At 38.4% G+C, this 11,465-nt stretch overlaps 1 protein-coding gene across 1 annotated transcript; it reads right to left on the bottom strand.

The window, feature by feature from the left end:
• Positions 1-9,385: 9,385 nt before the first annotated feature.
• On the bottom strand, positions 9,386-10,942 carry LOC117576466 (phenoloxidase-activating factor 2). The gene is made up of 4 exons (XM_034261237.2): positions 10,751-10,942; positions 10,490-10,695; positions 10,183-10,439; positions 9,386-10,129 (listed from the first exon to the last, which is right to left on the bottom strand). The coding sequence occupies exons 1-4, from the start codon at positions 10,911-10,913 to the stop codon at positions 9,541-9,543; spliced, it is 1,215 nt and encodes a 404-aa protein (XP_034117128.1). The 5' UTR covers positions 10,914-10,942; the 3' UTR covers positions 9,386-9,540.
• Between the last annotated feature and the right edge of the window lie 523 nt (positions 10,943-11,465).

The following is an 11,465-nucleotide window of genomic DNA, read 5'->3' as shown; positions in this document are numbered from 1 at the left end:
AGCCACACAAATAAACATCACGTATACGTAGCGTAAACAAACATTGAACCCAACGACTTTGCTCGAAGCACATTTTATGTGCTCCTAGTGCCCAAAGTTCGACTATTTCAATCGATTAAACGGAATTGCGATAAACGACGCCAATGGAATTGGCTTTTGGCCCTCTTGGAGCCCTTTTGCCGGTCCTTGCGTGCCCTGCGACCATAAACCAAATAAAAGCTGCAATTTAAAGTTACTAACTTGGCGCCAACTCGCTGCCTTTCGCTCACCCACGCTTTTTTCTTCTCTCGCTCGCTCGCTCGCAGACAACAATTAGATGGGGCTGAATCTGCATAATTTCGAACTTGTTGAGTACAAGTTAGCGACAAGAACCCTACTCAATGTCCTGTCGCAGGTGCAGCTGTCTGCCAGCGGATATTTACGAGCACTAGAATGCATTTGTTAAATTGCGAAATTCCTGACCAGAGATCTCGACCTGAACTCGCGCTCTTATCCTTTTTTGTTGTTAGTTGAATTGAAAATGTAATCTTGAGCTTGTTTGAAATAGTTCCTAATCATTGAAACTACATTTTTAATTTGCGTTTGAACTTAATTGAAATATTTTTTCATCATTAAACACAATTTCGTTTTCTTCGGCTTATTTGAAATATGTGTCCCTTATTTGTAAATTTATAACCAAAAAATTTATTTACTTCTGCTTAAAATAACAGCTCATTATTAATGACAAATTGTTTTATTGCAAATTATTTATAGTCTTGAAAATATTTTTTTTTTATTTAAACCTTTTTTGTTACAAAAAAAATTGTAATAAATACAAATATTTTCTTATATTTCAATCCAATTCTATCGCAGCAATTTGATTGCTACATTTACAGTTCCAGCTGTCAATTTCGTCACCTCAGAGAGCATAGAAGGTTACGTTGTTTTAACCAAAGCTCAAACCAAAGTGGCAACCATTGTTCTAGTCGCATTTGTACTTGGTTTGCGTGTTTGGCTTGTGCAAATGGTTGTGTCAACAGCTGTGTATTGACGTCAATATTTAATTATAAGCTCTTGAGGCTTTGTGGCTGCTCGTGTGTCAGCTCTGCAACTCGAATATTTAATAAGTTCATGAGTCAGTCGTGCAATTCAAATACTGAATACGCATCTCAAATTTTCTAATTTCATCTATAGATGAATAATTGCTTTCTAAGATGATGAGACAATCAATTTAGAAGTGTGCTAATACGAAATTTAGAATGCAAATGCAATTTATTAGATTAAATTAAAATGTAAATTATTTGAAAATTTGTCAAATAAATAAGGAAATGCTAAAAGCATTGATAAATTATTTAAAGCGCTCGAAAAAGTCAATTGCTAGCATTCACTTGTACAATGGGGCGTATGACACAGCGTATGGCAAATAAACGAGCTGTTTACTTCTTTGTTTGTGTGTTTGTTTGCTTGTTTATCCAACCATCCATCTGTTTGATTGTTGTCTGCGTTTGTTGTCTTTGCATAATTCAATGCATTTGGCCACCAACTGACTCAGTGCTGTGTTTCTCTTTGCTGTGTTTCTGTTTCTGTGTTTCAGGCCAATGAGGCGTTGAGACCGCAAGCCAATCACCGTGTTGGAAGAATGAAACCATTTCAATCCGCAGTCGGAGGCACTTGTAGCACTCTAGACACGATAACGGACTATTCAACTTAAGGCTGCTTTTGCTTATCGTTAGATACGCGGTGTTTGCGTGTGTGTGTGTGTGTGTGTGCATGTTTGTTTTGTGTAAAATCGCACCATTTATCAAGTCAGTCCAGGCTGATGCTTTATTGCCACACTGTGTGCTCATTTTTCAAGTTGTTCGCTCTTTATATAGGTTGAAGTATTTCCTAATATTGAATTTCAAGTACATGGAACTTGTTTTTGCCAATTTCCAAATGCGAATTCCGCTTTCAATTGAGCGTTGCGCCAAGAAAAACTTTCGAACGCGCCGAACAACTAAACTAAAAACATTTAAAGAAAGAAGCACAAAGGAAAAGTTCAACTGAACTGAATGTTGCCAGTTATTCTTGCTCCAGCTGGTTGTTTCTCTTGTTACTTTTCTTGTTTTGGGGTTGCTTGAATTAAGGACTTCACAAAAGTTGTTCCCAGGATGAAAATTCGCCACAATATTGTTACACTTGGCTGAATTATTCAACGTTTTCGTTGAGAATATTGCGAAAAGGCTTCGCAGCATTATTTTAGTTAAATTACTTGAATACATCATTTATTAAAATAAGCATTATTGTAATCCATGCCACATTTGCAATGAAACTGAGATTGGGAACAGACTTGACATTCATGATTAAGAAACCAAGGAACAAGCGCTTTAATGAGCCTTATTATGTGATTTGATGTATACGAATGCGTCGCATTATATATACATATTTGTATCCACGAATTTCTCGTCGGCTTTTGGCCAACAAAAAAAATTAATGTATATGTATGTACGAGTATTTTAATTCCGTTCAAGGGAAAAGAAAATAAATGAAGGCGGCGCCTTTGCTCACTTTGCATAATGAAAACTTGGCAAAGTTCAAAATTTCCATGCTGTCCTCCTTGTTGTTGTTGTTGTTGTTGTTGGTCTTGCTGTTATTATCGGTGAGTGCTCTTAAATTAAACCACAAATGTCGCAAAATGTTGGCCAAATTATAAGTACAAGAGCTCATAGTATTCGTACATATTTATTTACGTGAATTTGTACTCAAAATTGAAGACAGCATTGAGAATTCCAATAATGACTGAAATATTCTAAGGATTTGGACTATGGGGTCAGACCACGCCCCCACGCCCACACGTCCAATCACACATACACACACAGGAAGAGAGAGAGAGAAAAAGAGGCACTTTGCCAGCATAATGCTTGACCATGTTTTGTTGTCATGTGACAGAATTGTGCAATAAATCAAAACGGACGACATGAAAAAATGCCCAAAAATTGTCTAAATAAATCAATTGCTCGAGTGTCATACAAAATATGTCCGCAATATTATTTATAAGCGCCACGTAATTAAACGCCACAGCTTATCACATTCCAATGAAAGTGCGCTGAAAAGTAGGCAATGCCTTTTGTTTATTCCATGTAAATGGGCGAAATTAGTACATAATTAAAGCGAGAGCTTTGAAAGGCAGTCAAGCACTCTTCAACGCTGCAGATGCAGATTAAATTTACGTGTAAAAACAATAAACGCGCCGTAAAAACAATAATAAAGCATTCTTACGTGCATTGCACTAAATTGGTCTACTTAAATGTGTGTGTGTGTGTGTGTATGCATGTAATTGCAGTTGTCTGTGTTTTTGCAGCTGTTTGGATGTGTGAAATGAAGCACAAGGCCAACAAGTCAAACAATGGACAACAATAACAAACCGAGTGACGCGAGCATACAAAAGCAGCCGCCAAGTCATGCAAGCTGCAAGCACAAAGCAGCTGCAAATGGAACGACCTTAGGCATACCCTGTAACGGCCGCTGTTGAGGGCTTCAAGGGTGTGCGAAAGACAAATATTCATCAAAAATATCACATGTGGGCTTAGCAAAGAACAGGAGAAACGTTTGAGTTGGCACGGATGTTTGGTTGAATGATTGAACGAATGGTTGCCACAGCAACTGCCACTGCAGCACGTTGCACATTGCACACACACACACACGTACATAGAGAGAGACATTTACGGCTCACTGGCATAGCAAATACGTGCACGGATACGGGGGCAACTCACTGACATGTCTGCCACATGTCAAATACTTCGATTTTCTCTGGAGAATAAAAAAAACTATTCCAAATACGAAACGGAGTATTGTAGGCGAGGGGGTTGACAGAAGGAGGAAGAGGGGGAGCTGCCAGTGATGTGAGTGTTATGTTCCGGCCCAGATTGACAAGCAGGCAATGACAACAATGCATCTGTCCATCGACCGTTGTCCAGTTATAGCTCTTCCTGTTGTCGAGCATGTAACACGATTAAATTCATCAGGTAAGACGCACACAAAAGGCTCGAAGACAGCAGATCAAACCGAAACAGAATACTGGCTGTGTGCACTTGAATGCTTCGAGAATAATAAATTCGTGTAATCCATCATAACAATTCGTAGATATTTTGTCACTCAATTTATCCCCTTCCTTTACATATTCAGTTTTTATTTAATAATTTGAGAGGAATTTCGTGCTATCAACTTTATTAATGCAAATATTTTTATTGCATCTTTTTATTGATTTCTAAATATATTTCAAAATTAAATTTTACTTTGTACATTGACAATTGTTTATTAAATACTTTATTAATGTTCTCGTTCTAGTCTCTGTATTAATAGGCCTTAAAATATGCACAACAATTAGTTTTTCCTTTTATGTTTGAAGCATGTTTTAATATAATATTAAACTTATTTAATGTATGTCTTATCGCAAAAATATTTGAAAGCTTATTTATAACGAATCTCAATCGAATTTTCTTGTAAAATAAAATATTTTAATCAATATAAGTAAAATATTAAATATTTATAAATTGAATTTGAAAGGAAATCCTTCTTAAAGTTCTATTAAAGCCTACTTATATTTTTTACATAAAAACTCAATTCATTTGACGCGTTTATTTTTATCATTACTGATTTAATTTTTTTTAAGTACTTTAAAGATTTACCCAAAAGGAATTAAATTGTAAACTTAAACATATGGTAAATTAATATTTGATAGATTTACTTTATGGAATTTTTACTTTACTTGTATTCATTAATCAACAACATTCGGTACGCACTCTAAAGGAAATTCTTGACATCATTTATTTTAATTCTATTCATATTCTTTAACGCAGAAACTCACAATTTATTTCACTAATTGGAGAACCTGGATATTCTGTCAGCATTCACTGTCGTCCTTCTCCTTCGTCCCTCCGCTGTTTGTGCGGTGGCACTTAAACCCATTGCTCACAGTCAGCGAACTATGCAAATCAACGGAACGTATACGCAATCGCAATCGCGTATACGCATGGATGTCAGCATCGGATAACCCCTCCAGTTGAGACTGGCTTTTGGTTGCTAGTGCGAATGCACTTTGGATGCATTTGCTTAGCTGATTGCGGCACTCCGCTGAATATGGCCAAGTGAGTGGTGCGAGTACTCGTATGTGAGGTTATGAGTGTACTCATATCTCACTGTTGCACGCACCATGACAACTCGTGCGACGGATGGATGATGCCGGATGACGTCCATGACATGGCGACATCTCGACAGCGCAGAAAGCAAATTATGTTTTCACATAAAACGTCAACTGAGTAATCCACCGTTCTGTCACTCATATACACACAAACACCACACACACACACATGAATATATGTGTATATTCTTTTATTTAAGGACACGCTACAGCATATGAGTATATGAAAATGTCATCGCCTGACCAAATGTCAGACGGTTTCTTGTTCCTCATTCTCTAGCTCCTCGCGCTCCTTGTACTTGCTCATTTATTTATAGAGCTGACGCTAATGTCATTTGCATACCGAGATTCTCGGTGGATTGTTGAGGAATGTCAATTCAATCGACATGTGAAACGGAAACAGCAACAAAAGCAGACGGCGAATGACAAATTTTTATAGCCAGCAATAGTTGAACAGCGAGTTGCATTCAGTGCCAAACAAATGAATGTTTTATGTGTCCCTTAAGTAGATGACAGCTTTTAATGCTTTTAATTAGCAAAAATACTTGGCGATAATCAGCATTAAAAACTTTTCATTTGAATTTATCAATTTAACGCATCGCTTTTACGTCGAAGAGATATATTAAGGACATAAATGATGAAGCTATGACAAACAAGTATGAAATCTACAACGGCGCGGTATTACTATTTAAATATACCACATTATTATTTCGAAAACAACTTAAATATACCAAGATGAATATTTGGTATAACAGGTGCTGTTAGAAATATACATTTTAGCTCCATCTGACTCTGAGATCTTGACGTTCATACGGGCAGACCGACAGACATGTGGACATGGCTATATCGTCTTGTCTGTTGACTATGATCTACAATATATATTATATATTCCATGGAATCAGAATTTTAAGTATTTGATATTGTTACAAAGTTACAATTTCACTTTTACTTAAGGGTGGCTGACCAAAGAAAATTCAATAAAACCAAAGCTAAATTAAATTCAGCAATTTAGCGGCAATGAAATAAAATGGGTCAAAGAAATAAACAATGGTGTGTTCCGTCTCATATAGTTCAAGTTTGATTCCTATATGACGCAAAAACACATCAAGACATTTTATATACTCAAAAAACAGCAAAAAAATTGCTTAATATCCAGAATAAATGAACCGTAAAATGAATCCTAAAACCAGATACCAAATTATTTCCACTTCTTTAATACTTAAACTAATGATAGCTTCTTCAAGAATAATTTTTAGTAGTAAAGAATCAATAACCAAAGTAAGGAATGTACATTTGTATGAAGAGAATTAATATGATAAACAAACTAATATATAACGAACTATTGAAATAGATTATTTGTAAACATAATTAATATGCATGCAATTAACAATAGTTTAACAACAATACGAGTATTTCGAACAAAATCAACTAGCAAATTTGGAAAGCTTAAGTGTTTGGGGTGGTATTTCGTATATCTGATTGTTTATCGTATTATGTATATGAATATGTATTTTCTTCATACTTCGATTATTTAGTAGGAGGCATGATGATTATAATATGGGTATTTTGATTAAGGACATTGCAATTGGGGGTAAGTATTTATGAAATGCATTTATGCATAACTTCAAATGGAATACAAACAGAACACAAACACTTACGTAAAGTTGAACAAACAGCTCAGCGAGTTAGGGGAATGAGGCAAAGTGCAGCTTGTTGAGCTTGCATTCGACAAGACAGTTAACTCAAGGCGAGCACAGCACAGTTATTTTGTACAGTTATGTATTTTTTTTAAGTCTCATCTATATAAACATCAAGTTGTATTTGTTGTTGTCGTTGTTGTTGTAGGCATGCTTTGGAAATTTGAGAATCGCTGAAGTTTCACGAGAACTAAACTAGCGCCAAGACAAACACACAACTACAGGCACAGATAGAGACACAGACACATACACAGGCATAGGCACAAAATTGAACATAATATATGTGTATGTGTATATGTACGGTATGTGAGTATCTACATACATATATAGACGTAGAACTACACAACTGGCTGACAAACGTCTCTAAGCCTCGACAAACATGACGTAAACCCACAAAAAAGTATGCTAGAATTTTTCTCTTTCTTTTTGCTTTGCTTCTCACAATTCCACAGCTGTTGTTGTTGTTGGGTTATGATTTCATATTTTGTTGATGTTGTTGTTGTTGTTGAATTTAAGAAACTTTCTAGTTTCTTTTGCTCTGCACTTGCTTTAGATTTAATATTTGTTTGTGTATTTTAATGCTTTGTTCACCAACAGATTTGATTTTAAGCGAGACGCGTAAGCGAACGGGGGGCGTGGCATTCAGACACAGCGACGACAACAAGGACATTAAATAAGGCGCAGCGCACACAATGAGCAACAACAATAACAATCACAATGACAAGCACAAACACAAACAGAAACACGCACACACACACATGCAAACATCTACGCAGGGCTAAGTGAAAGCAGAACAGAAGAAGACGGCGACAAAGAAGAAGAAGTCGAAACACACGATCACAATTGCACGATAGCTATTCAAAGCGATTGGCAATTAATCGATTGCATTTCCGCAACTGAAACAAAAGTCGATTACACAACTCTGCTGAGTGCAACAACAATTGCATCGGTGAATGCAACTGCAACTATGCAACTTTTGTTTCTGCTTTCACTTTTTTGGCCAATTTTGACTTAAGAAAGCACTACATTGTTTAGCTAATTTTAAGCCCAACTACAACTATCGTGCTAGCCGAACACTTTATTTGTTTGTTGCTATTGTTATTGTTATTGCTTTTGAACTATTATTATTATTGTTGTATATTGTATCGGTAATTCGTTACATGCGTCTTTCACAATTGCGACGTCTGTTGCGCACGAGAGCCGAGGACGGACTAAAGCGCGACACGGCGAAAGTGACTCGAATTCGAGTCAAAAGGACTCAAACGATTGCCACTCGTTTCGGCTTCATTCGCATTCGTTGAGCGCTTCATTTTGAGTGAGCTATTTTCATACCCCTTGTGGTTCGTTGTTATTTATAGTCACCCAGTTTAGATTCAATGCTGCCATGCATAATAATAATATTTCTCGACTATAACACAGATCTCAATTATTTGAATATAGAACATAGGGTATTTAAAAGTCAAGCATTGCTTTATGAAACAAAGCCGTTTCCCGTCATTTGCAGTTTTTTTGGGTGCTCAGTTTTTGCTGCGGCTTTCTGCGACAAGAAGCATTTCCGGCTTCCGTTTCGCATTAACACGAACTGCAAACGGGGCTAGAGAGGATGGCAGCTAATGGAATGGGGCCTATGCACTAATAGCCTAGCCGTTAGGCCAATTCATGCTTATAAAGAGAGACGCAAAATCGAATAAAATGATGATGAAACCACGCTTCATTTGCATCCCAATCGTCGTTGGCTGCTTGATGGGTGCGAGGATGCGTGTGTTTGTGTGGACAGAGAGGGGAGGAAGAGGGACGGCTATTACGCTCGAGGGCATTGGGTGCAAATGAGCAAAGTTGAGCGTCCTTTTTGTTTATTGTAAGTCAGACGCCGTTAACTGCGAATGAAAGGGCTCAGAGGTGTGTCTGTTTCTCTGTCTGCTCTCATGCATGTGTGTATGTTTGAGTGTGTGAGTGGGACAGCAACAATGAAACAGATGCTGAGAGCAACCTGTTGGTGCTGAGTATGTAAATATATTGAAGTGAGTTATGTGGCTGCTGTTGTATGTAACTGTTCAGTTCTTCGGGCAAGGTTATTACCATACAACCAAATTTGCTGAAAGTCCATGCGCAATTATTTATAACAATGCTGATAATCATTTCTATACAAATATGGTGAATAATTGTTGACCTACAATGTGAATAAAAAGTGAAATGTTCGTGTTATAACTATTTAAATTGTATCTATTGTGTCAAAAAACTCTGCAATTACTCAAATGAAATTAGAATTGACCTGATTAAATCAGTCGATTAAGTCAATTAAATGCACAAAATGCACAATGATGAAAATCTGATGCGAACTGCTTTTAGGTGGCCGCAAGCAGCGTGTAATTATCGCATGCGAGAGCGTTCAGTATTGTGCGATAAAGTGGACTGCATATTTGTAATTGAATTTATCGCGTGCGAGTTATCGAACGATCGAAGGTATTCGATACATGTTTCTACTTGTATCGAGCTAAGGTTACTTGTAATAGAATTTAAATTAAAGAAATGGACTTACATGAGCTTATATTAAGTGTTAGCTTTAGCAGTTTGTTTCTTTTAAGATATATTAAACATAATATATTGTAATAATAACTAAACTAAATTATATACGGTGAATTTGTTTGAAGACTTAAATTTATCATTGCTTAACGCCTTCTCCACTTAAAGTGTGAGCGTTGTTTGCACCCAAGGCAAGTAGGTGCCCACATTGACGTAGACGCCCGGCACATTTGCTTGTCCACAACCAATGCCCCAGGCGACTAAACCAACCACATACCACACGCCATTATTGGTACAAACCAGCGGCGAGCCGCCATCGCCAGTGCATGCATCCTTGCCAGCTTCGCCGCCGGCGCAAATGAAACTCGTGGGGCTGAGCACAAAGGAGGAGCCAAGGCGCGTGGCACGCAGCGCTGTCTGGCAGTCGGCATTAGGTATGAGAGGCACATCGACTTGCCGCATAATCGCCTGATAAGCGCCCGTTGGCCCAAAGTCGTTCTTACCCCAACCTGCGACCCAACACCGTTGCCCCACAAAGCTGGTGGTGGGCAGACAAATTGTGCCCACGGTGGAACGACTGGTGAGCGAGACAACTGTGGCCAGCTTCAGAATAGCGACATCGTTCTGCAGATTGTTGGGATTGAAGGCAGGATTCACATACACGTTGGAGATGTAGACATCCTGGGCGGGAATTGGTTCGGCTGTCCCTGAGGCATCCCATTCTCCGAGGCGCACCTTAAAGGAGGTTAAACTGAGGCAATAGATAACAAAAGCTGCGGGATTATCATCTTAATATATGCTTACGCCAAGTTGTAGACCTTGTGAGCAGCTGTGAGCACATGTTGCGCTGTAATCAGTGCTCCTCCACCCAGATAAACATCCGCTGTGGTCAGCAGCGCTGCCTGCCACGGATAAGCACCAAAGCTGGCCTGGCCAGGACTCGCTAGCGACGCACCCGGCGGCGGCGGAAAGCGTAGTCCGCATTGATAGCTTCCTGCCTGGCAACAAGCCACCAAACCATAGCTGCAGCTCAAGGGAGACGCCGTAGTGCCCGCCGTGGGCTGTAAAGGAAATGTCAGCCTTGTGTTGCTTGTCGGTTCAATCAACTTACCAAGCCTCCGTTGTTCACTATGCGTATGTCCAGCTGTCCGCTGCCATCGTTGGGCGGCGTGGGCAGAGGATTGGGACAAGACGCAGCTGGCACGCAGCGGCAATTTGTGGTGCCTGGCGTCACAATGGAAGGAATCTGAGGCCAGGGCACCTGTTGTGGCACTTGAGGTGGCAACAAAGTGCCCACAACCAGCTGACGTGTGAGCACTGCAAGCAAATAATTTAGTGGATCAAATCGCAATTTTGATTAACTTTCACTTACGCGTATGATTAGCGTAGTTCCCATCGTCACTCGGCTGTGGAGCACGTTGCTCTGACAACGAATCGGGAGATCCAAAACTCCAGCTCTGCACTCCAGTGATGAGCACGTGGAGCAGCAGGTGGAAGAGCAGGGCAACAGGTGGCAGCAAGTGTAATGTATTCATCGCCTCACAAATGTCGACTAAATCGATTTAGCGACGTGCCATATGACTATATAGGGCATCCATCCATGCAGCCTAAGCGGGGCTTGGACAAATAAATTACCTACCTAATGGCCTCAGTTTGGAGCTCGCTTCAACTCAGGGATTTTCCGAGCTGCATGCCACAAAAAACGTTAAAAACACAATTTAAAAAGCCACAGCAATTGAAATCGGATATTAAAGCTCGTCGATTTTTAAATGCCCTTTACATGTAAAAAATATACGAAAAAAGCAATTCATACTAAAAAGAAATGAAAAAAATACTTAAGCAAAAAGTTTATAATATAATTATTTATTTTATTAAATTTAAATTAAATAAATTATTTGAGAGTTGAATTAATAATCGATTTAAGGCATTAGTTTATGTTGGTATTTTATTAAATACTAAGTAAATTGATAAAATGAAAGAACTAACATATTATCTTTACTATTGTTTATTTAACAGAGTTTGAATTTATTTATAAGATGCATATCAAAGTTACTCATTTTTAAAGTATTATTTTATGATTTATGATT

Source organism: Drosophila albomicans, chromosome 2R (assembly GCF_009650485.2).
Source record: "Drosophila albomicans strain 15112-1751.03 chromosome 2R, ASM965048v2, whole genome shotgun sequence".
In the NCBI taxonomy this organism is placed as follows: Eukaryota; Metazoa; Arthropoda; class Insecta; order Diptera; family Drosophilidae; genus Drosophila; species Drosophila albomicans.
Note: the sequence above shows the minus strand (reverse complement) of the source record. Positions and strands in the feature narration are given on the sequence as shown.

What these genes read in the sequence shown, in the direction of transcription:
- LOC117576466 (XM_034261237.2), bottom strand. Translation starts at nt 10,913, where the DNA reads ATGAATACATTACACTTGCTGCCACCTGTTGCCCTGCTCTTCCACCTG. An exon ending in TAGTGAACAACGGAGGCTTG is followed by an intron (nt 10,440 to 10,489) that starts GTAAGTTGATTG and finishes TTTCCTTTACAG; the next exon opens with CCCACGGCGGGCACTACGGC. An exon ending in CACAAGGTCTACAACTTGGC is followed by an intron (nt 10,130 to 10,182) that starts GTAAGCATATAT and finishes CTATTGCCTCAG; the next exon opens with TTTAACCTCCTTTAAGGTGC.